General features: G+C 33.5%; 1 protein-coding gene across 3 annotated transcripts in view; it reads left to right on the top strand.

Moving 5' to 3' along the window:
• The window catches only part of CSMD3 (CUB and Sushi multiple domains 3), a 586072-nt gene that overhangs the window by 319365 nt on the left and 240373 nt on the right, over nucleotides 1-26334 (top strand). For all 3 annotated transcript variants that reach the window (XM_068182735.1, XM_068182715.1, XM_068182726.1), the window contains 6 exons: nucleotides 2760-2942; nucleotides 4092-4418; nucleotides 12452-12646; nucleotides 16804-16942; nucleotides 21272-21459; nucleotides 23895-24083. In XM_068182735.1, coding sequence (XP_068038836.1) covers nucleotides 2760-2942; nucleotides 4092-4418; nucleotides 12452-12646; nucleotides 16804-16942; nucleotides 21272-21459; nucleotides 23895-24083 — 1221 coding nt within the window. The remainder of the gene's footprint in view (nucleotides 1-2759; nucleotides 2943-4091; nucleotides 4419-12451; nucleotides 12647-16803; nucleotides 16943-21271; nucleotides 21460-23894; nucleotides 24084-26334) is intronic.

A 26334-nucleotide genomic window follows, 5' to 3' on the forward strand; every position in this document is an offset into this window, starting at 1 on the left:
ACTAAGCAGTGGACTCTCACATGCAGTTTTATTGATAGGCATTCAAGTTATATTTCAGAAGAGTAGCCCATATACATTCTCTTTCTCTTCACTATTTGGTTCCTCACACTGAAATTTCCAATTTTGTAGTTGTGGAGCTTTTTATGTTTATTTATGGCATTATTAATTAAGCTGTCTGAAAATTTACTGTTTGTCTGCTAATCATAAAACAACAGTGAATTATTTCTATTTATCATGAATGAATTATTTAAAATGAGGGACTAGTATGAGTTTTTCAAAAAGAGAGTCTCTGTCAGGCTCTGAACTAAATTCTTAGGAATTTTTGAAACAAAATGTGTATTGCAGGGAAACTGAAACACAAGTGGTAGAACTAGCAGTAAAAATGTGATTTTAATTTAATCCTTAGTGAATTAAAATAAATATAAATTTAAATAAATAACAATACACTTTCCTAAAATCATGCTATTTAAAATGTGATTATCTAACAAAAGCCCAGGAAGCAGCTTGGCTTTTTCCTCTCTGTTTTAAAGGAATTTAATTTACATTCTCTAAAGAAATCTAAGAAGTATTTGCACTTCAATTAAAAAAACAAAAAAAAGCCCAAACAACTAAACAGCAACAAAACCCCAAACAAAACAGAAAATCAAGCCAAATCATTTCTGCTCCTATGGAAAACTAAGTAATGACCAAAATAGTCTGTTTCAAATTCAGAGATGAACTGATGCTAATACAAAATTTAGAAAGTGTATAAAAGTGTTGCAAGCAATGCATCCAGGAAAGTTTTAAAAGTAATTAAGGAAATACTTGCTATAAATTTAAATTAATACAAATGGGGTTTAGGGATGGTTTAATTAATTTAAATCCATTATTCATGCAACATTTTGTTCAACTTTGTTTATGAAAGCAAATTCAGCATAAGGCTATGGATGTAATCTCTCAAATACAGCAATCACATAGAATTTTTTTTTTCCAACTAGGTCCTGTGAATTATTTTACTCTGCCTAATAATTTTTGAATGCAAAACCAGTTCCTTTAAGTCCTAAAAGGGATAATTTTGGTCAGCTACATATATTTACAAATTTGAGAAAAAAGCATGGAATCTCTTGCCCAGCTACATCAGAATAGAAGCCCCAAAAGAGACTAAATTGAAGTAGGTATAAATACATTTACTGTCCAGTATATACTGTTTGAGAAAACTACAGTAAGTTACATGATGTAGTCACTTGCTGGAGAACTAGCTTATAGAATACATTTGTTTATAGAATGTTTTCCCAAATGAAATATGAAATGACGTAGAAAATTAGGATAGTATTTATCTACCAGGACAGCCGAGGAAAACTTTATATTTCTTTGGCAGTTAAATACTGAGCAGTTCTGTAGGCTTGACATTAACAGCCCCATGAAAATTGAAGACAGGAGAGTGAGTTTGTGTGTTCTTTGGGATAGCTTATGTTGTTTCCTCAGGAAAGCTGTAACTTGTTTTTTTTGAGGTCTATGATCTCATGATAAATTGAACCTGGTTTTATCCTTTTATAATAACAAATTATATCAATCCTTTCCTATAACTCTTTGGAAAAACATACAAATAAACAAAAAAAGAAATGTTCTTGGTTTTTTGAGCTTTTTATTTGATGGTTTTCTTTTGTTGTTTTTGTTTTCTTTATCCAAATAGAATAATAAGGCCTTTCAAAATTCTGTGGAGTATTTTTTTAAATAATCTTGAACTCTTTTTCAGTTTTTCATTAAAATGGAATGTTCTTTATTTGCTTCATGTCACATTTTAATTGTATTTAGAATGTTAATATCTGAAAGCTTTGAAAAATCAAGTGTATGCTGCTAAAAATATTACCCTAGAAGAATTTTTTGAGTGAAAATCAAAACACTTGTTATTCTGTTTTTACCGTGTACTCTAACAATCATATATGGAAATGTGAGAAAAAGAGAAAAAGCTTCAAGACCTTTAAAGAGAAAACCTCAAACTATGGTACAGAGATGTTTGTTGCTGTCATTACATGTTCATTTTTAGAAGATTCTTCCGTGCCTGTAACCAATGAAAGTTCAAAACAGGAGCAGCTTGAATATCATAGCTCAAATATTTTTAGAAATAGTAATCATTCAGATTCCTTGCAGTTAAGACTACTGAGGTAAAACATTATTTGACTATAGAGAAATTATTTTTTGCATATGATTACACAATGTATGTGTATAAAAATTGTATATATATTTATGTCTAGCCTCATTTTTATTATGGGCAATTCTTTTGGTACCACCACTCCCTTATATGCCATGTCATTGTCACCTCAATTTGAACTGTATTGCAACATGGACAGTATTTACACACTGGGGAGCTGGTCTCTGTCTCTACTTTTAAGACTTCATGTTCTACTAGCAGTACTTTACTTAATGATATTACTGTTTAAAATTTTATGAAATTAAATAGGGTATAAATATTTTTTCTCATATCCTTTAATTGTCAAGTATTTTATAAACACAAAGAATTTTGATTTTTCTAGTCCCTTGGTTAACTGTAGCCAATAACTAAGCACAGCACAACACTCACTCATTCCCCCTGGTGGGTTTACTAATGCAAAATTACCTTCCTAAGAACCTGGGGTATAGAATCAGACTCCGTGGTGCATTTTGAAATCTGTTCTTATGTAGATGATTTTAATTTACTTAGAATTTTCTACCTGTCAGCATATACATGCAGCAAGTTTGTTTTATTCTTCTATAAATATATTCCTTATTTATTTCAACAGAAATTGAAAAAGAAAGCTGTGGGGATCCTGGAACACCATTGTATGGTATTAGAGAAGGGGACGGATTTTCTAATCGTGATGTTTTAAGGTTTGAGTGTCAGTTTGGATTTGAATTAATTGGAGAGAAATCTATCATTTGCCAAGAAAACAACCAGTGGTCTGCAAACATACCAATCTGTATTTGTATGTACCAAATATTTTCTTCTTTTTATTTTTAATACATTGTGATAAGCTTTACTTTTAGGTAATTATTTGTGTGATTGATTTCAGAGTTAGTAAAATGCTATTAACTCTCCTGACTGGATGAATTTACTTCTTCTTGGCAGGTTTGCATAATGGATATGCTCAAAGAACAGGTTCTAAAACTGCTAAAACTGTTTTTCTCTTATACCAACTCTTAAAGCAATTCTCTTTATGTGCTTTGATAAAGAATTTTATTATTAGCTTTTTTGGGTAGGATTCTGTTGATTTTATTATATAAATTAGATATGATACAATTTTGATAGCTAGTCTTATAAATTAATATATTTCCTCAGATTAGAAGTTGCTGAATTGAAATCAAGAGTTTAAATTATTTACCTTTCCCCCATGTATTTTATATAAATACCTATTAGCACTTAAATTATCATAAATATTTATAGTTCTCTTCCAGTAGCATTATATAGCATAAGTAAAACAGTTGCACTATACAGCATAAGTTGTATTATATAGTGCAGGTATATACAGTGTTGTGATACTTATTTGTGGCAACACCATTCTTAACTTTTCCACTAAATAGTATGGATCAAATATATTCAGAGAGCAATTGGTTGCTTTCATCTCTGCAACTCAATTTAATATGGCTCAGCTGAATTTATTGAATATAATATGTTATCCTGATAACAACAAAACATCTTGTCTCTTTGAGGCTTCTTAATTTCTTGAGCCTCTGTGTGAACAACAAATGATAAGGGCACTATTGACTTTCTGCCCCTTTAATGTGCTCAGTGGGAGGTCTGCTCATCTAAGCAGTTCCTTACAAGAGAAAATAAGTGGTGCCAAGTGATTGTTATCAAGGGTAAATTGTAAGGTTTGCCATGGATTTCCAATGCAAAAAATATGTTCTTTATTTCTTGTGGGCTCTGCTTGAGAGGTAGTTTTATTGAGAGGAAGGGAATATGAAGATTGAAAAAACAACCTTCTTTCCAGATTCACATATCACCACAAATAATAGATTATTCAGTTGAGGTACTCAGCAAGTTTTAAGATTTCTTGCAAAAAACTTAGCACTAAACCAGTCCTTATTGAAGTGTTTTATTCCATTATCTAATTTATCTCTTCCTTTTTTGGCAGTTCCTTGTCTTTCCAATTTCACTGCACCGATGGGAACAGTTCTTTCACCTGATTATCCAGAGGGATATGGGAATAATTTAAACTGTATCTGGACAATAATTTCAGACCCTGGGAGTCGAATTCATCTCTCCTTTAATGACTTTGACTTGGAATCTCAGTTTGACTTCCTTGCAGTTAAAGATGGCGACTCTGTAGATTCCCCCATAATTGGAACGTTTACTGGTGCTGAAGTTCCTTCCCATCTTACCAGTAATGGTCATATTTTGCGTCTGGAATTTCAAGCTGACCATTCAATGTCAGGACGTGGATTTAACATCACTTATAACAGTGAGTAATCGTAGTTTTTTGTGTGTGTGTCTTTGTTTTCAACATACAATCTAAGAAATAGGTTTAAGTATTTAAAAATTATGCTCTGGCAATACAGCTTCAAGTAAATCCTATATACCTAAAAATTCCTAATATAGATGTTTGGATATTGTTCAAATACTGTGCTAGGGCTGAAAATACATGTATTCTTCTCATTTATGGTTTTAGAGGTCATTGTGATAGTAGTGTTTGGCAGACTGACAAATCAGGCTAGTTCCAAATTGTATAGTAGGACTTTACTAAATTTTCTGACAATGCAATGCTACATAATATTAATCACCATTACTGCCTGTACAAAACTCTTTTTGAAAACTCATATGTTCAGCTATGAACATATGTAATATCCTGGAGCTGATGGCTGCAATCTTTGCTAGCTCCTAGTCACTGCAGTTCCGTGAGTAGCTGTAGGAGCTCTTTGATCAGTCAAACCACAATAGACTTTCTTTTTATTTTTTTGCTGTTTTACCTTCCTTACGTACTGACCACATAATAATAATTGAAGGTTATATCAAATATCCTCTCCACTACTAAATACCATTAGCATTTATTCACCTTTTTGCTGCCCAAACTGTTACATTTCTTCTGAAATACATATGAAGAGCTGCCTACCTTGCATTGGTAGCAAGTAATTTGGTATTTATTCCACACTAAAATCCAGACAGAATATAATCCCAGATAGTGAGGACATGGTGATGCAAGGCCATAGCATGAATAATTGCAAGATATGCTGTGAAACTTTCCTGGGAACTTATGCAAAATAAAATTTTGCCACTCCAGCAGTATCCTGAAGTATTAGACTTGCTGCTGTGTGTAAAGTGTGATAGGAAAAAGACAGCATCTAGTAGGGGGTACCCTTCAACCAGAGCTTCTCCACCTCATCAATCCCCTCACATCTGGATATTTAGATTTCTTTCCTTTTCTTTATTTCTGGTGGTAAGGATAGCAGAGTTTTCCATGCCAACAGATAGAAAAAAAAAAAAAGGAAAATACAATAAATATTTTGATATTTCCAAAATGTGATGTCATGTGCAATTAGTCCCATTTCTGTCTTTCTCCCTGACATGAGAGTATATATAATTCCAGAGGCTTACTTGAGATGTAAGAGAATATACAACAGCATGATTCGAAGGAGAGCATATCTCCCTCCCTGTGTTACCTGCTAGACTGTATGAAACATGTGTTATCTACTGGACTGTATGAAAAAAATACTTTGTTGTTAAGGTGTTTTTACTCTTAAAAAACCTAAACTAACCCTTAAATCAAATTGGAAATGAGAGATTAAGTGAGGTTGGTCATTCTGAGACCCAGGCTTCACATTTTTCTCAAACAAATGTTAACAGCTAATATTATTTTCATAAAAATCCAAGGACTGAATTCCCCTGTGCTTTTCTCACATCATCTTTCACCTCTCCATCTTTATTTTTTTCTCTTTTTATTTTTGTTTTGGTTTAGGTTGTCATTCTTTCGGAAAATTATTTATTAAGATCTACATTAAACATTTCCTATCTCTCAATAGGAAAGAGATAAACTGACACCAGATTGTTCTGCAAACATTATTTTTCTGATATTGTCTTACATTTCTGCTCTCAGCCATCTGATTCCTCCTCAGATCATTTGTCACAAATGTAGAATGTAAGCATGAAGAACATGTGGTATCTTCTTACTGATTTTTATAGGGACAGTCATTGCAAACTAACCTTTGACTGGTAGCTACATATCTCTGTACTGCAACTAAATATTGGAAAGTCAGGGGTTATTCAGGGCTACTGAAATATGAAATCACTTATAAGGAACATGAGATACTGAATCCATATTTCTTTACAGAAGTTTTAACATTTGCTCTTTATTTTCTTTTGTCTCATGTCCTTTTAACATTTATAATGGTTCTCTTTACTTTAAAGTTTCATTGTGGTGTGATCAATGCTGTCAAACCTAAATCTAGTGATATGAAAACCAAAATCAGTTATTGGATGATCTAAGGTAGTCTTCTAAGATGAAAATTAGGGCTATGTATAATTGGATTTTCTCAAGTCATCCCATTTCCCACAAGTATAACTAAATATAGGTCAGTTCATGTAGAATTTATCATGAAAATGAAAGATGGAGAAGATTAGCATGGAATCTCCGTATGTTTAGTTCATATTTTGAAATGAATTAATCAAATACTCTCAATACTTCAGATCTAACATTTCAGTGACATAGACATGTTAGTTATCAGACAAATTCAGCTTCTTTAAAAAATTTGCAGACTTCTTTGAGCATGTAGTAGTTTGATCATGTAATTTAAATTATGCACTAATAGTATCAAGTGATACCGTTTTAATTTTAAAAAGAAGCAACAATCCAATATTAACTTTTACCTGTTGTATATTGAAACCAATTAACTCTGTAAAGAATTTAAAATGTTTTACATATTTGAGCAGTTTAATGCATTTGTTTTTATTTATTTTCATGGGTGTGTTTGTGTATGTGTTTGTTAAACTCTGTAGCTAAAATCTACTTACAGAAACAACAATACCTCAAAATAATGTCCCTACTATTTCTTCAGTAAAGACAGGTGCAATCTGATAAATTACAGAAGTAATCTTTCATATTAAATAAAGGCCAAAAGAGACGATAAGAAAGGAGTGAATAGAAATTTAGTCTGTCTTAGCATTTGTAAACCCAAAGTTAATTAAAAATATCTGTTTTCTGATAACACTCCAGTTGATATATTCCAAAGCTGTCAGTCTCTTTTTGCCCCTTTCAAGAGTAAAAACAGTATATCACAGAAAGAGTATGTCTTGATCAATCTTTTCTAATAAGAATGTAGGCTAGCAATGTAAATAACTTCATTGAGGTTTTTGAGGTGCAGAATGGAGAATAAAACTGAGTTTTACATAAACTGATTATTTAATAGTATTTCTCTGAAACTATTTTAATGCCATATGTTTTTATTACAGAAACATGTGTGGTCTCAGATAATTACTCTCCTTCCAGTAAAATTGAACATAAATCTAAATTTTGTTGGAATTAACCAAAAATTAGATTTCAGGTGTGTCATCTTTGAGTTATTACACTAAGTCTAACAAAGATTTCCTATTTAATTAAATTTCGGGACTATATCATAGAAATATGTGACCTGAAAATGGATGCTACAGAGAATGCTCCAATAAGCAAAGGAATAGGAACTGAAAGGCTGTGATTTTCTGCTTGGATAAGGAGGCAGAAAAGTGTTTCACTAGGTGCAGCAAAACACAGGGACATAGCAACCTAAAAATGCATTGGTTTAAGTTGCTATGGAAATGCATACTTACACCTGATTCCTTGTTTCCCCTTTATATCCCAAATACAAGAGCTGTTAATGATATTTCTTGTGCCTGTGAAGATATTTATAAAGTCAGTCGTCCCCTAATCCTGCCAGTAATAAGCTATATGCATTGAACTACTCAGTTCAAGGGAAAGTACGAGCCTTTTATCATATTTATGACTCTTTTATGAATGGTTCCCACTTTATCTTTGTTTAATTATAGAGAACAGAGCTAGACATAGTATTGAATATAGTCACATAAATTACAAGGAATAAATGTATATAGACTCTTTGCTTCAGTATAGATTTCCTAGCTTAGGTTAGAACAGACAAAATGCACATTTAAAGTTGTCATGGTTTGACACTGGCGCGATGCCAGCGCCTCCATGAAAATGTACTTTTTAAAATAATTGCTGTGAGATGTGATCAGGAACAGAGCAGAGCAGGCCCAAACTTAGTAACCAAGGAAAGAACTTTATTAAACTACTACTACTAGAAAAACTTCAAACACTAAATCCTGGATGAAGACTTTCTAAAACACCCCTCCTCCTCCCACCTAATTTCTAAACAAACTTAACAGTGAGACACTACCCAGGATCCTGATCAAGTTGCTACCCTTCAGATATTCAAATACTCAATCTTTCAAGGGAGACAGGAGTCTCTCCTGTGCCACATACCCCCCCCCCAGGAAACACAATTGCCACCCTTGTGTTTCCATGTCACATATGGCAACCGCCCGGAGAAAATCTGCCATGGTGACACTCTCCTTTCCATGTCACAGTGCTCTCACCACCGTGCATGGACAGACTGCTCACAGGGCTCTTTTAAGGATGCTTTGCCATGGACCAAAAGAGACAACAGTTCAGTTTCTCATTTTGGGACTACAGTCCCCCCCATTTTCCCTTGGGGCTGAGGGTCCAAGAACAGAGGTCTTCTGCTCCTCTTCTTCTTCCTTGAAGATAGAGGGCTTCTCCACACCTTCTCTCTACTCCTCTGCTGGTAATCACTGAAACAGGTCTCCTGGCACACCAACGCACCACCCTAAGTGCAGCTTCTGTTAGGAGAATTTGGTTCAGTCTATGGCTAACAAGAAAAGTCCAGCCACAAGCCACTCCATCATCTCCTTCCAACTTGAGAATTTCTTCTTCCATCATCTCGGATCCCAGACTGTCTCTCTTCTACTTCAAATCAAGGAGGAGTAATATTTTACAAAGCCTTCATTTCTCAGGAAAGGGTTAAAAGCTCAGACTCCCTGGACGGCTGATATCTCTGCCCAGCAGCCGATTCCCAAGGCCAAGGCTGGGCGCCTTCCCCCCCCCCCCCCCTTCTCCTCCGCGCCGGCAAAGTTACAGGTGCCGTCCGGACTCTCTATCTCTTCCCTCTTGGGGGGAGGGAATGACAAAAACATCTCCGCTTCTTTCCACCCTTCCGTCCACAGGAGCTGGCTCGATTCCAGTCCTTCTACCCCTCGGCTCACCTCGACCAGGCCTCATGGCTCCCCCTCCCCCACCCAGCCCCATGGCTGGGCAGGGGAGGTCTGCACAGCACCTTGACCGGAACCAAAGAGAGCGAGCTCTTGGGAGTTCTTGCTTTTAACCCCCTGTGTTCTCAGAGGCGTATCCCTATCTTCAGTGGTCACTTCAGGTGCCAATATCCAAACTTGACCACTGATTGGTTTGACCCAACTTCCTGAAAAAAAAAATCACTTCCATGTCAAACCACGACACTAGTGCAGTGTGACAACTGAAGCCATGTGAGAGAGAATGCATATTCACCTCTCCTGACAAGGGAGTTAATTCAGAGGAAACTCAAAAGTTGCTAGGTCCTCCATGGGCAGGCATTCCACAAACCAGACTCATGCTAACCTTCCTTTGAGCTGAGGTTGATGAGTATTTTGAGGTGGAATCATCTTCCAGATTGCTTGATTTATGCTTGCTGTAGACTTCTTTGAGCTGTTCCTCATTGACTGGGGTATAGGAAGTGCTGGACAAATATCTTTGAATAAGTTTGAATGACCTGCTGTTTCTTATTATGGATATATTTTTGTTACTGTTTTTATTGCAGCTGTTTTATTGTGCTAGCAAAAGTCTGATGAATTACATAGCAGCCTGACAAAGGTCAAACTATAGGCTTCTGATATCAGCCTAATTACTCCAGTCATTTTAGCTCAGTGGACCAAGACATCAAGGCCTCTTATATCAGCCTAATTACTCCAAGATATTTCAGTCAGTGGACAATCCCAGATGATGTGTTTATATCTAAAAACTGATTTAGTGTGGTTTATTGCTGTGTTAGAGTATCTTCATCACAGCATGTTTTTCCTGCCATGCTCCTGTTAAGACTTTTTCAGTCTCAGTACTTCTCAAGCTAGAACTCTTCAGAGTATAGTGTACTAGAAAGAAGTAGGAGCTTACATGTGATGGTACTGAAAAAGCTGCCACTTGTTTACACAGCTTTAAATAGACTTTCACAATAGTTTTTAGTAGGAAATATATTGCTATTATTTTATATTCCCTTAACTTTTGTTTTTTCTCTGATATTTTCTTCTGAAAGTGTTCTCTTTACTTCAAAGCTATTGCTATACTTATCAGCTGAAACTCTTAGTAGGGCAATCCACCAAAACAATTAACTGCGCCAGTGGACCGCTACTTTCTAGTCCTATTTGTAAAGACTTTTCAAAGCTGTGATGAGTTGTGATTAGCTAGATACCTGCCTTCCTATCTCATGAGATCTCTGCAGCCCCTTCCCTTCTCGTTTTTTTTTTTTTGTTGTTGTTGTTGTTGTTGTTGTTGTTGTTGTTGTTGTTGTTGTGGGTTTTTTTGTTGTAGTTGTTTTTTAATATAAAATGCATATTTTAATATCCTTCTGAGTTTACAGCGAAATATCACCATTGCCCTAATCTGTATTTCCTGACATTCCAGATCTATATTTCCTGACATTTTTCCAGATATCGCTTTATATACCTGTACAGTCATGACAGTTGATGAAGATAAATGCCAAGAAAACTGTATCTCCTCTTTACATGTTCATAAGGAACTTTTCTGTTGTTTCTTGATTTGTTGATAATAAGTAAAATATTAATTAATCATATACCCATGTGTTCTTTTTCTTTTCGGCCTAAGGCTAGTATTTAATATTACAGCTCCACCATGAAGCTTTTTAGAAGTATCAGCAGATGAAATTTGGCTTATTGAATAATATAACTGTAGCCAGGCTAAGCTACAAGTGACTACTGTTGGTGGGACAGATTGTCTTTCACTATCTTGCCTCCCAAAGTCATTCTATGCAGTAAAATTGATCACATAGGAGCAGCAGTGACAGCATTTCCTGAGCTGAAATATAGAACAATGAATTGATTTTTCAACCTTAATAAACTGGTGTCACACACAAGCAAGCTAAACCTGGAGTCAACATTTATCTACATTTATAAATAACAATATTGAAAATCTATCTCTGGGTTGTCTGAAAGTAGTAAGAAAAACAGACAATCAATGCCTACACTAAAAGTGATGACTGTGAACAAAGAATTGGAAAAGTTTTTATAACTCCTCTGAAAAAGTATGAGATTGCATCACTTTTTAATGCAATCTTGGAATGGTATACAATTATTCAATGAAAGCACTATTTTCATTTCCAATATATATGGCATTGCCCAAGTCAAAATGTCGATAAATGCATGCTTTCTCTTGTCTGTTATAATGATTTAAAATACCTCTGCAATGGAGCATCTGAGAAATCTTTCTAGTAACTTATTGGAATATTACTTTTTTAAAATAATTCATTAGGGCATTTGTATATGTTTTGTCCAGCAGACACATTAGTAAAACTACTGGGGAAAAAAGTGAAAATGTGCTTTTTAAGGACTTAGTAATTTCTGATGTCTCCACATGTAAACACATTTACAAAGATACAATTTGCAGTCATCATACATAAGGAAGGTGGATATTTGTTCTCACTGAAAAATCAATATTTAAAAAAAATAGAAGATGAATGTGCAGTATTATTCATCAATAAAACAAAATACAATAACTAACTACTACATAATATTTAATGATAATGTTTTAAATATTACTTTGGTAATTTCTGTTAGGAACAAGGTCTTTCTTTTCCAAAAGTAAGGTATATTCTGTGGTAAAAGACATGAGCAGTCTTTGTCATAGTATCTACATGTATACAGGGAAATTAATTTTTTTCAATTTATCCAGACCTTTCTTTGGCCAACATAACCCTTTTTTTCACTGTTCACCAGCTCTCAATACAGGAAACAAAATTAACTATGGTAGGATCAAGCCCATGAAGGTCAGCATGGCTGAAATGGTGTGATGGTGAATTACATGTACAAAAGATGAGTAAAGTTTTTGTATCATAGACAGATGCTTGCCCTGCCATTCTGAAGGAACATTCTGTCCCATTTTAACATTAAATAGGATGAGTGTTGTTGGAAAAGGAGAATTTAGCCATTACTGAAATCTGCCAGCAACAAGCTGTCCAAGCTGAGATCCATGCTGGTATTACTTCATATTTTAAGCAATTATTTATACTGCTTTGCATTTTCTGCTGTTGAGCAAGTTCTTGTTTCTTATTTTTCCCATCAGTTTCCTAATATAAATTGTTTATTCTTACTAGTGAACAAAATCTTAAAAATGTCATCTTCCTTGCAAGAGTTCTATATCCTCTACCACTTTTCTTTTTTTCTCTTAAAAAGCATTTGGACATAATGAGTGCCCAGATCCCGGAGTGCCAATCAATGCTCGGCGTTTTGGTGATAACTTTCAGCTGGGGAGCTCAATTTCAGTTATATGTGAAGAAGGATTTATTAAAACACAAGGAACTGAAACAATTACTTGTATGCTGGTGGATGGAAAAGTAATGTGGAGTGGACCTATTCCTAAGTGTGGAGGTATGTATAACATTTCTTTCTAAATCAGGAGAACTTGATGTAATGCATTTCAAATTTTCACCAAATGAAGTTGAGATTCTTGCAAATGAATAGCACAAAGCTTCTGTTATTGCTGATACAGTATTAGATTAGAATGAAGACGTTGATCTCTTCTAGGTCTTTGGCTATGGTATTTAAAACTGTTTAAGATGCTTTAGCTCTCTGTTGCAGTACTTGTTTTTCTTCTATCCACAGTGACTCTAGGCTGGGGAAGACTCTCTTAGCAATTGATTTTTCTTTTTTATAGAAATTAAGTCCTTCCATACATAGCAACCTAAAACCACAGTGTTAAGCATATTTCCTTTGACTTGTTTATTCTACATGACACTAAAATATAATCTTTGCTTCATAACTTGTCTATATTCTAGGATATTTGTACCTAAAGGAGGAAAATTAATTCAGCTTGTTTGTAATGAAAAAAAAAATCAATGATAATATAATCTCTGGTTTGTTAGCTTTTACTTTAAACAACAGTTTAGTTCTTATTTTCACTATGTAACTGCCTTTCTGACAAAATTTGAACAATTTTAACACATTAGTGCAACTGCTTATAATATGCTTTGCATCCATGTTTACTTCTTGTGATGAATGATTATTGTTTCATAGATATAAGGTATGTCAGTTCCACTAGACAGGATAGGCCATAATACCTTTTCTTTATTATAAGGCTCATGGATCTGTACAACATTGCTAATAAAATATAAGGTTGTACTTTCAATGTTACATAAGAATCTTAAATTACTGGGAATATTTTTAAGTGTCAGTCCATGCACAATGATAATATGATCCACAGGTGGTCCGAGACTCTGAGTAGAAAATATGCTGGAATCCTAAAGTTTGAGACACAGGTATATTTGAATTAGAGGGTTTTTATCAGCTGTAGAATTAGATATATTTTTTTAAATTTATAATAAAATTAGACGGGAAATGAAAGTATTTTTAAATTAAAAATTAAATTTGGTCGTTAGGGTGTTCAGAAGTTTTATTGATTATGTACACATTTGTCTCTAAAACAGAGTTGGTTGATACATGCTCTACATATACCTCATGATTTCATTGTCATATATATCAACTCAAAGGCATAAGCTCCACATACTGACTAGGAATGTGACTGCTGTGCAGTTTTCCCTACAGTTCAGAAATTTCAGAAATTACAGGATTATATTTAATAATCTGCTGCAGATGAACAGGGTCAACATACTAGTTTTTCAGGGCAATCCTGGCTAGCCTCTGCTGGGACTTCCTTCCAGCCTTTCCCACAGCCCAGGATTCTGTTCCAGCTCAGACAGTCACTTCGTTGTCACCAAACCCCTTCCTGTAACCAATCCAGTCCTGTTCAGCTTTCTCAGGTGGAATTGGACATGTCTGTGAAGGCACTAACTCTATGTGTGTGTGTGTATGTGCATGTGCACAAGTGAGCATCCCCAGTTCCTGGCTTCTTTTCTTTAGTGTAGGGGTCCTCCTTTTGCTGCTCTCTGATGATTTTGAGTTTGGGATTCCTGTTCTCATGCCTTTCATCTTTCCTGTGTGAGGGTTATAAGGAGGATTTTCCTATTATCTGTTCTAATATTGTGCTGTCGTACCCATGCAGAAGCTCTAACCTTGGTCTTCCTGCACAACTCTCATAAGTCTCAATATCATGCCATTCTGTAGCATTAGTGATAAGCTCTTCAAAAAACATTTCTAAAACTATGCATCTACAAGACGTTTAGTGATTTTGTGAATAGCCTGTTATCCTAAAGGCTTTTTTCATGCTCACATACAAAAATTTCCTGTTTCAACCCATGGACCTTGCTATACATAGAAATAAATACAAATGACTTTGTGAGAATTCTTAGATCAGACTAAGATTGTCTTTTACTATTTGACATAGGCCTGTGTTTGATAAAGTGATTCTGCTTGATGACCACCTCTAGCTGTGTTATATTTCTAGAGTTTCATTTTGAGCAAATGAACATTGGGTATGAATATGTCAGACATCCATTAAACAGGACTATAAGAATGAAGAGGGGATTAGAATCGGTGTAAAAAATGGTTAGAGAAACAATCCTTTGGCATGATGACTGGAAAGTTTTATTTTCTAAAAACAAGGGTTTTTAAGATAAGCCCAGTAGCTTAGCTATTCTGAAGGAAAGTACTCCTGGGTTTAGGAAATCAGCATGTAATGGTGAAAGTCAAACAAAAAAAAAAATCAATTAAATATTTATCTGCAAGAGCCATAATGAGAGGACAGATAAGAAACATTTTCTTCAAGGAAAACTGGCAGCAAAACTCTCCTAAGTAAAATCGAGAAACTATTCCAAATTAAGCAATCTTACAGTGTGCATTATTTTTAATGCACTATTCATAGCAATATTTTTGTAATAGAGGTTTGGAGCTTTTTGTATTTTAAATGCAATCACTGTCATGAAAATTTGGTGAGAATATGGAACTTTGTACAAGTTTAGTAATATTGTGTTGTAACTATGGAGTGTACTGGCTAAAAATAAGGCCATCTGGTTCCTATTCTTGTCAATTTAGTTTGTAGTTTATAAGCTCCATATGTATTATGAATATTTTAAAGTGCTTATATACAATAAAATATAGAGATTATGAATGCTCTAGAGTTAACCTTCTGGTTGTTGAGGTAAATATGAGTTTAAATAATTATTGTTTGACTGGTACTCTTTACTGAAGGCAGTATAAAAAAAGACTCTAAGCTAAAAGGTGAGAAACGCCCACTTTAAATCCATCAGTGAGTAAAAAAAGAAGTATACATCAGCATATTTAGAAGTGTTTGCAACATATCAAATTTTGAAGTCTATAACTTGTAGAAACCTTTTCTTTTCCCTACACAGCAGGGAAAGATGGTGCATTAAGTCCTTAAAACAAAAAAATAAATAAACCAAAACAAACCTATTTACAGTAATTCATCATTTTAATATAGGACCTTGGTATTCTCCTGAGAAAAATGAAGATCAGACAAATGTGTAATAATTCATGGTTTTCAACATGAAGTCGTGTCAAAGACAGCAAAATTAATCAATTTTTTTGTAATGGAGAAGCTCAGAATAATATAGGCAATTATATGTACTGTTCTACTTTGTCAAAATGAGCAACAAAAATGTTTTGCAGGCCTGCTAGGTAAAATAACTGCAAACAGAAATTTAATAAATAGCCATGTTTTTGTCAGAAAATATTGTATATTTTACACTATTTTTAGTAGAGACACTAGCTTGTCAATGGCACAGTAAGACCTTTCCAACTTCTTTGAGATATACAGTGATATGCATTGTTAGCTGTGACCCTAAATATGAAGTAGATTTTTTTTTTTTTTTGAGTAGCCTTGTATGCATAAAGGCCACTGAAACTCTGTGGTGCAACCTTCTCTTCCTGCAAAGTAATATGCTTCTGCTCTCTGTCTAAATGGAAAAGGTCTTGGGTGTCCAGGTGGACACCAAGAATGTGTCCTTTATGCAAAGAAGGTCAGTGGTATCCTGGGATGGATAAGGCAAACTGTTGAGCAGGCTGAAGCAGGTTATCTTTCCCCTCTACATGAGTACTTCTTGCAGAAGTATATATTGCAATATTTATATGTATTTTCCAATTAAAAAATACCAAATAATATTTTAAGAATGGTAAGTATGTCTTTTTCATGAATGAGGACTTTGAGCTGCTAACATGTCAAGCAAAATATATGTGGTATGACAGTGCATTCCATGATGTCAAACTTAAAATATCAGTTCACTGATTTCTATCTTTAAACTCAGCTGAAAATTTAGCAAGTTTTTCAAGTCTCTCTGCCCACAGTTAACAGCAAAAATAATGCTACTTTGTAGAGACTGTGTTTTGTTATGTTCTTTAATGAAGAAAATGTATTATACACATAAGAACACAGTAGGGAAAAAAACCTTTTTCAGAATTATTGAACTGTTTATTTCATCTTTTTAAAGTCTTAATTCAGTTAACTCCATCTAATTCTGAACACCACAGAGCCTGTCAGCTTTGAAGCGACTGCATCTTCCTGCAACTGGATTTTCAATATTTGTTCATTCTAATTGTCCTGCATTGAAATTGGTAAATATGAATTGCACCTAATAAATCTGTACTATTTACCTTTCTCTTTGTTTCATTTTTAGCTCCATGTGGTGGGCATTTTTCATCTCCAAGTGGAGTAATCCTCTCTCCAGGCTGGCCAGGGTATTATAAAGATTCCTTGAATTGTGAGTGGGTGATAGAAGCTGAACCTGGACACTCTATCAAAATTACATTTGAAAGGTCTTGGCTAATGCTTTTCTTACTTCATGTTTTCCAGTTTTTACCAGGAAACAAGAGTTATTAGCTTTATCATAACATTCATTTGCATTATCTGTAAAAACAAGCAATTGTTTTATCACGTAGGACTTTTGTAAACTCCTTCAGAGCACAGATATTATCTTCATGTGCTAAAAAGCTTTTGAAATTTCTACCCTCTTACCTGTATTTAAGCCTGTCTAGCCCAGTAAAAAATGTTATCTGTTTTTAAATATTAGCATGTTTCACTTGCTTTTAACTATATTGCTATGATGAATTATAATTGCTAAGTTCTTTTTGTTCCTCTCAAAATCACATAATCTTCAACTCTGAAAATCTCAATCAGCTGTGAAAACTAAACTAAATGTAGTCATAATTTTCCCCACTCTGAATATTTAATTATCATATCAAATGAACTACAGTTGTGAAAGGACTGTGTGCTCTCAGGATGGAATTCCAGTGTTCCCAAATTACTGCAGCGTTCCACTTTTCCTAGACAGATGTCTGTTACTAAGGTCCCTTCTTTATTCAAATGATTGAAATGTGCTGAAGCACCTTACATTTCTCATGGTAGCAAAATTTTGGCATTTAATTTGAAATTTTTATCAGAAAACAGGACAAAAAAATGCAATAAAGAATGCTATTCTTATTTTTTAGATGATTTTTAATTGTAAATATTAAAAAAATTAGTTGACAATCCAGTAAAAAAGTGACATTGATGATGAAAATTTTAGTGTAGAAATATCATACAAATACTTTTCAGTTAATATTTATGCAACATGTTTTGACTAGGCCTGCTCATTATAAAATAGTATATGCAAGTAATACTAATATTACTGATAAAATCTGACACTCTCTTTCATACAGTTTTTGTTTGTAATACAGAATACCTTGTCATAAAATTGCACAACCTCCTTTACTCTTGTAAGAAATATCAAAAAGAACAAGATGTGGTCTCTTTGGATCACAGAGAAAGCCTGTATCCTCTTTATGACACCTGTTTTTCCCATCGCTGCTCATTTTTGACACTCTTGTCATTTGTCAGAAATTGGTCTGGTATGCATATTGCTCACATGCAGCCATCCAGAGAGGTCCTACTTGCAGATACACGTGTACTCTTTTGTATCTCTGTGCAGAAATATACTTAAAAATACATCTATGTATGTTCACACAGATGCACTTAAATATAAATAGTTACATGTCTGGATGCAAAGAAAAAGTTATTCTATAAATTAAATGCTGGAATAAAACTTTATAGTTTAATGAAAGGAAACATTTTGTAAGTTACTGCTATGTTATTTACTTAGACATTATTTTTCACATAGTTTAAGTTTGCCTTCTGAGTAATTTATGCATTAGCTTTTTAAAGACTCATTCTAGTCTTGGTTACCCTTGTTCTGCTGCTTCTGCTTGCAAATTTTCAGCTGCACTTTCTTAAGAGAAAAGGAAAATTTTGCTGAAATACACAGTTTTAAAACTATAGCCAAATGGCTTTCCTATATGATTAAAAAAAAACCCTAATATTTTGCCCATTTCTTTGCCTTTTAACTTGGTTCTGAGAAACACACATACTCTTTCTAGCCTTTATTGGTGCAAATACCAAAACTTCTACAATACGTGTGGTTGTTTGAAAGATTTTGTATTTCTTGGTCAGGGATAAATATTTATAATAGATGTCTATTACTTTTAAATGATTTTTGGATTTTCTAAGTTTACCACTTGCAGGGTAGTTTCCCTTTAATCTTCCTACTTCTCTCTTCCTATATCTTCTCTCTTACATAATCTTCCTACTTCCTGTATCTTCTCTCTTATAACATTGGATAAGAGCGAGGTGCTGCATTCCATGACTGTATGCTAAAGAATTCTTGTGCCTAGAAGACAGAGACATGAGAAAAGAAGGAGATCTACAGACAAATAAAAATAACTATTAACTTTTGTGCTTTTGGCATGCCAAAAATAACTTTTTCATGTATTGTTATATGATTGTGCATGTATTTTTTAAAATAATTATTCCTGTTCCACAAGCATAGCTAAGATAGATGATCTGTTGATATTTTGTTATAAATCAGTATCTTTTTAGGCTCAATTGAAATGATAGAAGTGAGAAATGGCAATGCCATTCTTGATTGTAATGAAGTGTTTACCATGAAGCCTAATTATGAGTATTTAAATGTGAGAGATGCTGATAGAAAACTACTGATTGGAGTACTAGTCACGTTTGTTTATTGAGCATTTACTATGCAACAGGAAATCCTGACACTGCAATGAGTTGATAAGGGTGTCTCTTAGAAACAAAGACGTCTGTTATAAATATCCAGGCACCCTCATCTATTCAAATAAGGCCTCTTAATAAAAGTCTATGTGGGATCTCCTGTGCTAAAACTTTTTTCACTTCTGTCTGCTGGTGAGTCCTCCATAAGATTAGATGTCACATGGCAATTAAGACATCCATGTCAATTTAACAACAGTGATCATTTAAGTAGGAAAGAACATTGGAAGGGTCTTGCATGAGTGCAGGGTATTTCTTATTCAGTTTTCTAAAAGCCACTACTGTTTTGTTACACCAGAGGGAAAAAAAGTACGTAAATATAGCAGATATGTTGAGCAAGCATCAAGGGAAAAGATATTAAAGGAAAAATTGATATAAGCGTGAGATTTATAAATTAAATTGACTGGTTTTTGAGCTAAATGACCAAGAAAAAGCATTGAACATAATGCCCTCTTCAAATTTGTTTCAGTTCATCTCACTTAAAAAATAGTTCTAACATTTTCTTTCATGGCTGATTATTAATTATTTTCATCTTCATATTTTTCATATTTGTGGTGGTGCATATAGTCTAAGTAGTTTTGAGAGGATTTCCTTTATGTCTTTGGAGATTCAACTTAATTTCAACTTGACTTGAGTGGCCTGGTAGTTGCATTACATTTGTAAGATCCACAGCTTTTTACACCTTCTTTCTCAAGTATGCTTTTCATGTAGGTGCTAAGAAAGCTGAGCAAGACTAAATGATCTGTTTCCAAAATTTCTTCTGCGTTGCATGGATTGCTGGAAAAAAAAAAAAAAGTATTGGAAAGAGCAAGTTATTGCCTAGCAGCTTTTCAGCAGGATGTGATTGCGAGTTACTGGGGGAGCTGAAAAAAACCCAAATTTTCAGTTTTACTGCTTCTAGGATTATCCCAATTTTTCTACCACTTCATTTCTGTAACTCCCTCTTACTTTACTTATGTGCTCTTTTATACATTATTAAGTGGGAGCAGTATATCAATAAAAAAAGAAAATACATGTTTTGTAGGTTTAATTTGTCTTCTTGTCTTTTGCCAGAATCCTTTTGGCTCAGAGTCATGGGACATAAATACTGAAATATCGAGTTACTCAGTACATTGACTTTACTAGCACAGTTTTTTGAATGGATTTCACAAAGCTGAATTAGGTGTCTAAGTAAATCAAAGCGAGAATTAAGACTATCTGAGGATCATTGTAAAATCCTGCTGTTAATTGTTGCTTTTTAATTCTGGAAAGGTTTTTCAGTAATCCATCAGAGTCCATTATAAAGCATTATGACTTATCTAAAGTCTGTTATAGCAAGAAAGAGATAAACCACTGTCAAAACACCAACAGGTGTTTGGAATTGTTGATACCATCTAAAACAAGACAGACAAGGAGATGCTTAGCAGCACTATCACACTCAGTTTTTCCTTGCTAGGGAGAGCACCCATACTGTATTTAAACAGGCATTTTGTTTTCTAGTGCTTTCTAAAAAGGATTTTTAGTTGTGGGTTTTTCTTCAAATAACTTCTGTCTCTACTTTGGACTGAGTCTCAGCTGGCAGAAAGCCACTGGAGTCAAGAGTCAAGTAATTCTATCCCTGCTTATAGATGATTGTAAGTTAGGAACTCAAGAGTATGAGCCATTGATGACACATTGATGATACCTTGATATTTTTTCCAATTTCATCAACTTGCCCACCATATAATTTAATTAATTAATCAAAAAGGAAAAATAATATTATTATAAAATAGCATATGCAAGTAATATTAATATTTATAGCAAACTGTTTGTAGCATTTGTTTCCTGCTATACAAACCAGCTCAAGGAGTTTAAATTTATTTCTTATCTTTTTAAGCAACTAACTTGAAATGTTATTATTGTGTAAATTATATAGGATAATTAATATTATTTCAATGGTATTGAAAAATAGATATGTGGAGAAAAATTGTTTTCAGGACAGGTGCATAGTTTAAAACATATGGGTTTATTGAATTTGTTTTAACTGTCTCTTAAATTTGTGCCTCTGTGTGTTTTCACAATTCCAGATTTCAGACTGAACTCAATTATGATGTTTTGGAAATTCATGATGGACCAAACCTATTATCTCCACTTCTGGGTTCTTACAATGGTACACAGGTCCCACAGTTTCTGTTTAGCAGTAGCAATTTCATGTATCTTCTCTTTACAACTGATAACAGTCGTTCTAATAATGGATTCAAAATTCACTATGAAAGTAAGTACTTCTGTGAAGTATGTACTTCTGTGTTGTATTATTTGATCTCCCCTCCCCCTCAATGCTTACCCTATTCCAATACAGATGTCATCTTTGCTAAATTCCTGTTATTTCCCAATCTGAGAAAGATTCAGTAATGTTAAACTGCAAAAGGGATGACTACTAATTTTCTTTATATTTAATGTCATTGATGTACTGCTCTGAAATTTAAAATCAAAAGATGAGAATGAGAAGCAAATGCCTTTCATCTGGAGGCTGCTTTTATGTCTTAATATAATATTTTATACAATGCATTTTTGTGACTGTAAAATGGCATGAGATCAGGAAGATTATGAAAATCTAAGAATAAAACTGAATTAGTGTTCTGGTTCTGCAGCTCTAACTGAAGGTACGGGAAAGTGCAGTTTACATAATGACCTGAAAATCAAGAAATGGAATTGGTTGATTAGGGATCTTTAGCATACTAAGAACCTGCCTATATGATTTTTTTTTCTGACACAGAAATACTCTTTTGTCCTTATTATAGTCATATAAACTCTGTTGCAGAAAGTATCTGTAAGATTTCATACTTCATGAATTATTAAAATTCATATGTTGAAATACTATAATTCAATTTACATTTTGTCTTTCTAAATATAACTTCTGTTGTGATAATTCCTACTGGTATGATAAATAATAATTTTGCTATAATCATTATCTTATTTACTTAGTAGGGGTCATTGGCATGTTGCTTGTACTTCACTTCTACTTGTTGGAATTACCACCAAAAATTTCTGGATGTTCTTAATTTTTAACATTATTTTTTGCAATTTTCATTATTCCCATCCATTATAAGGATACTAAAAGGAATATGCATAGGGGAGATACTGCCAGATAAAATTTGGATTGATTTGAACTCCAACAAATGTTAAATTCAGGCTGTTTATTGAAAAAGTCTCTTATTATACCAAAATTATTGCCTGTCATAGTATTCAGCCACAAACGTCTATTTTGTATAATCTTCTGCATTATGAAAAATGATGATTTTTTTAGGTTTTCATCCATTCTGAGGTTTGAAGGAAGGCTCTCCTAACACATTAGGAAAACTAGATTAAGACTGCCAACCAGAAAACTAAATTTGTAGAAAGACTGTATAATGTTAAATAGTAGAAATGATACTATGTGAATGTGAAGAGCAAAAAGAGAAAATATGCACTTTTTGCAAATAATAAACAGTTTCAATTAAAGAAAGTTGGAAAGATAACCTGAAAAAAAATCCTTTATAAATAAATCCTTGAATTTCATTATAAAATTGTATTTTTGGTGAAACTGATCCACACCCCAGAGTTCTCTACACTAGTGGAGAAAAAAAGCTAAATTTATACTATCAGAGAGCATGGAAAATACATATTCTTATCACTTGTACACAAACAATATTCAGTATTTTCTGTTTAATAGCTCCTTAATACACAGAAGTCTAGTATTCATTTTATTTTTACTTAATTCTTACTGGTTTCTCATCTTGCATTATCCAGTACAATCCAGTTCTGTTTTCCTTTTCGGGAACACAAATAATAACAATCAATGGTCTTCCATTCATCATTTCTTCTCCCTTCAAATATTGTATTGAAAGCTAAGAGCTTTTATATATTCGTAACTTTTATGCTAATTATATATTTCCACAATTAATTTTCTTGTAATGAAGGATATTTTATGACTTCTGTGTAGGATTAAAAGGAATAACACCCATTAAAATATTCTAGTAATTTATTAACTTTAGCATTATCTGCAGAGGGTTGGAGTTTTATCATTACTAATTTTTAATGAACTTCTTTATATGAGCTTTATAAATGAACATCTCACTGGGAAATAATCTAAAAGGTTTAATTTTTTAGTACACATTGAATTCCCTTTATCAAGTCAACTTCTCTATTCTTTTCTGCTATTCTTTATCTTCTCAATGTCTCATATATCAAATAACACTAGGTATGTGTATGATTTATGTAAATAATTGATCTATGCAAATATTTTAAATATTTAAATATTTAAAATATATAAATATCAGAAGAAATGTAAACAATTTCAGCTATGCTAGCAAATTTTGATCAGGAAAAAATAAAGGCTGAAAATCAGAATTTTAAGTGATCATCAAAGCTTTTTAATATCAGCATCAGGTACAAAATAATTTAATGTCTCTAAGACAGGATCAAACTAAATATCTTGTAAATGATGGGATATTTTTCTCTGCAACAATGTCAGAATTCAAACTGTGATCAGTCTTTTAATGGTAACACAGAGAAGAATAGTGGAAAGATAATTCACTGTAAGTGTGAGATTATGAAGCCTTCACCTCACAACCATCACAACCAATTACTTAAATTAATTTTAAAAAATCTAAAGGTCCTCTGTTTAATTACTTTATTTTCCTTTTGTTTTTAAATTTTTTTTTAATCTAGGTGTAACTGTTAATACTTACTCTTGCTTGGATCCTGGCATACCAGTGCATGGACGTCGTTATGGACATGACTTTTCTATAGGTTCCACTGTCTCATTTAGTTGTGATCCAGGTTATAGGCTCAGTCATGAGGAGCCTTTACTATGTGAAAAAAATCACTGGTGGAGTCACCCACTCCCAACTTGTGATGGTAAGGATGAAAAGATTTAATACAGAGTACTTTAAGATGTACAAGTTTTGTCAAACTATTATTAGTCAAAATGAGTTAAATGCCAGGGCCTGTAAAACCTATATTTTTAGGAAAGAAAAAGAATAGTTAGAGGATATAAGTGCCATATATCTCTGTGATGAGACATATGAAACAGAGAATATAGAGTAATTTAATCCTGCAGATTACTGAAGGTGTGTCTACCTGAATTTATGTAACTGTGAACTAACTGATTTCAAACTTTGTGTATATCTGGTTGTAAAGCACTTATTGCAGCTTAAAGATATCTGTGGTTGGGTATCCATCTATGGACACAGATTGCTGACATAAAAACCATGAAATTAAGTTTATTTGCACCTGACTCAAAAACTTCATTTTCTCCCGTTTCATGATGATCACTCTGTTTATAGCTTTTTAACAGAACTTCACACCCTTCAATCATTGTGGAAATTTATTAGGACCACATTATGTCTGGTGATTATTCAATCAGACCACCATATCATTAAATCTAAAAAATTATCTAACATTTTCAATCATCTCTTGTAAGCTGATTTGTTAATTTTAATGCTTTCCCAGTTGGAGTAATATCAATTATATGTAATATTAAGGAAGTAGATTGTAATGTTCATTCAGTTACATTATTTGAGATATGTACTTCTTAAAAGTTTCCCTCCTTGCAGCATGGTGCATGTTTTTGGATATTAAAAATGCTTTCAGGAGTAATATAACCATTTAATTCTAAGTTAGTATTTAACCAAAGAAAGTATCTGGGCTTTTATGAGCTACAGAATGTACATGATACTGTATTTTTTCTAATATGGTTCTGAGTGTCTCAGGACACTAATTTTGAAAGAAAGATCTGAAAGAAGACTGATGAAGAAGCTCATTGAATCATGTGTGATTTGCCATATGGAAGACTATTCATTCCCACTGCACTACTTTCTTTAGAAAATGGTAGGGACTTCTTTGGCCTTCAGATTGTTTAGTTCAGAAATACTTTGAGATTTTATATTCAGGAAGTTGAAGGTGTCAGTATATGATAATACTCAAAATCTGTGGTAGTAGAAAGGGACGTGAATAATCAATTTGCTGAAAACGGCCCTCTGCAGTTCTCCACAACCATTTTCTGAAAGATTCTACATCTCAGTCAGGTTCTTGCAATGAAGAATTTCAGGGCTCCCACAGTTTGCAGTCAAGGGGACAATATTTGTTGAATAGGCCACAAAACTAGGATATGTTTTCTAATGGTGATAGGCACTAGATGGTAACCATGTAAAACAAGCAAATAAGCATACTCCCTATGAATACTGTGCTGTGTTGTGAAATGAACTTACTTATTGTGATCACTTTCTCCCTAAATATGCTGAACTAGTATGCAATTCATTAGGTAAATGAGGTATTTTTTCTCCAGAGCACATTGCTAAATGGTGATTTTCCATTCAATAAATATGTTGTAAAGGTAGGATTGAGTACATTTATTCTACTAAATGTAATCAGTTTATGGTTGATGCAATTTTAATTTCATTGCTGAATTTCTTTTCTGGTGGAATGTTTTTTAAAACAATCCAGAGTCCTTGCACTCCAGGCAAAAACAGACATTTGCTAAATGGGCTGTTCTTTGCATAAATTACACGTATGGGTTTGTATTAATCATACCACTAATAAACACATCAGTCACTATTACTGTGCATTCAGAATGTTACTCTGATGGTTTCGGAAGAGCCAAATTCTTTTTGATAACTGCATCTCTTTTTTTATAATTACATTGTGTAATGATGTGGAGATGGACCATGGTAATTGTGCAGATAGGTCATGGCAACTCATGAGTGGGTGTGGTTTGGAGAAGTGACTATAAGAGGAAAAATTTTAGACTTCTTAAAGCAAGTTCCTGTTCAAAGTAGAACATGGTGTTGACTAAAATTCGATTCTCTTAAAGAGTGTAAACTAAATTATTCATTATGTGTTTGATGTTGCACAGATAAACATCACCAAAAAAAGAGCTAAAATGGATGGCTACGAGATTTGCTGAGGAAACACTGCTTGTATTGCATCTGTACCGTTCCCATCTACTAACTACATATGATTAACTCAACCTGTGTATCTGGAAAGCCTTGAATTCTTAACTGTAATCACCACCCAGTGCTTTACTAAAAAGACCAAATTATATATTAAAATGTCCTTTCTACATGAATACTAAAAAAGAATTTTGCTTTTAAGCTTTGAACATATGTGA

Source organism: Anomalospiza imberbis, chromosome 1, assembly GCF_031753505.1.
Source record: "Anomalospiza imberbis isolate Cuckoo-Finch-1a 21T00152 chromosome 1, ASM3175350v1, whole genome shotgun sequence".
Classification (NCBI taxonomy): domain Eukaryota; kingdom Metazoa; phylum Chordata; class Aves; order Passeriformes; family Viduidae; genus Anomalospiza; species Anomalospiza imberbis.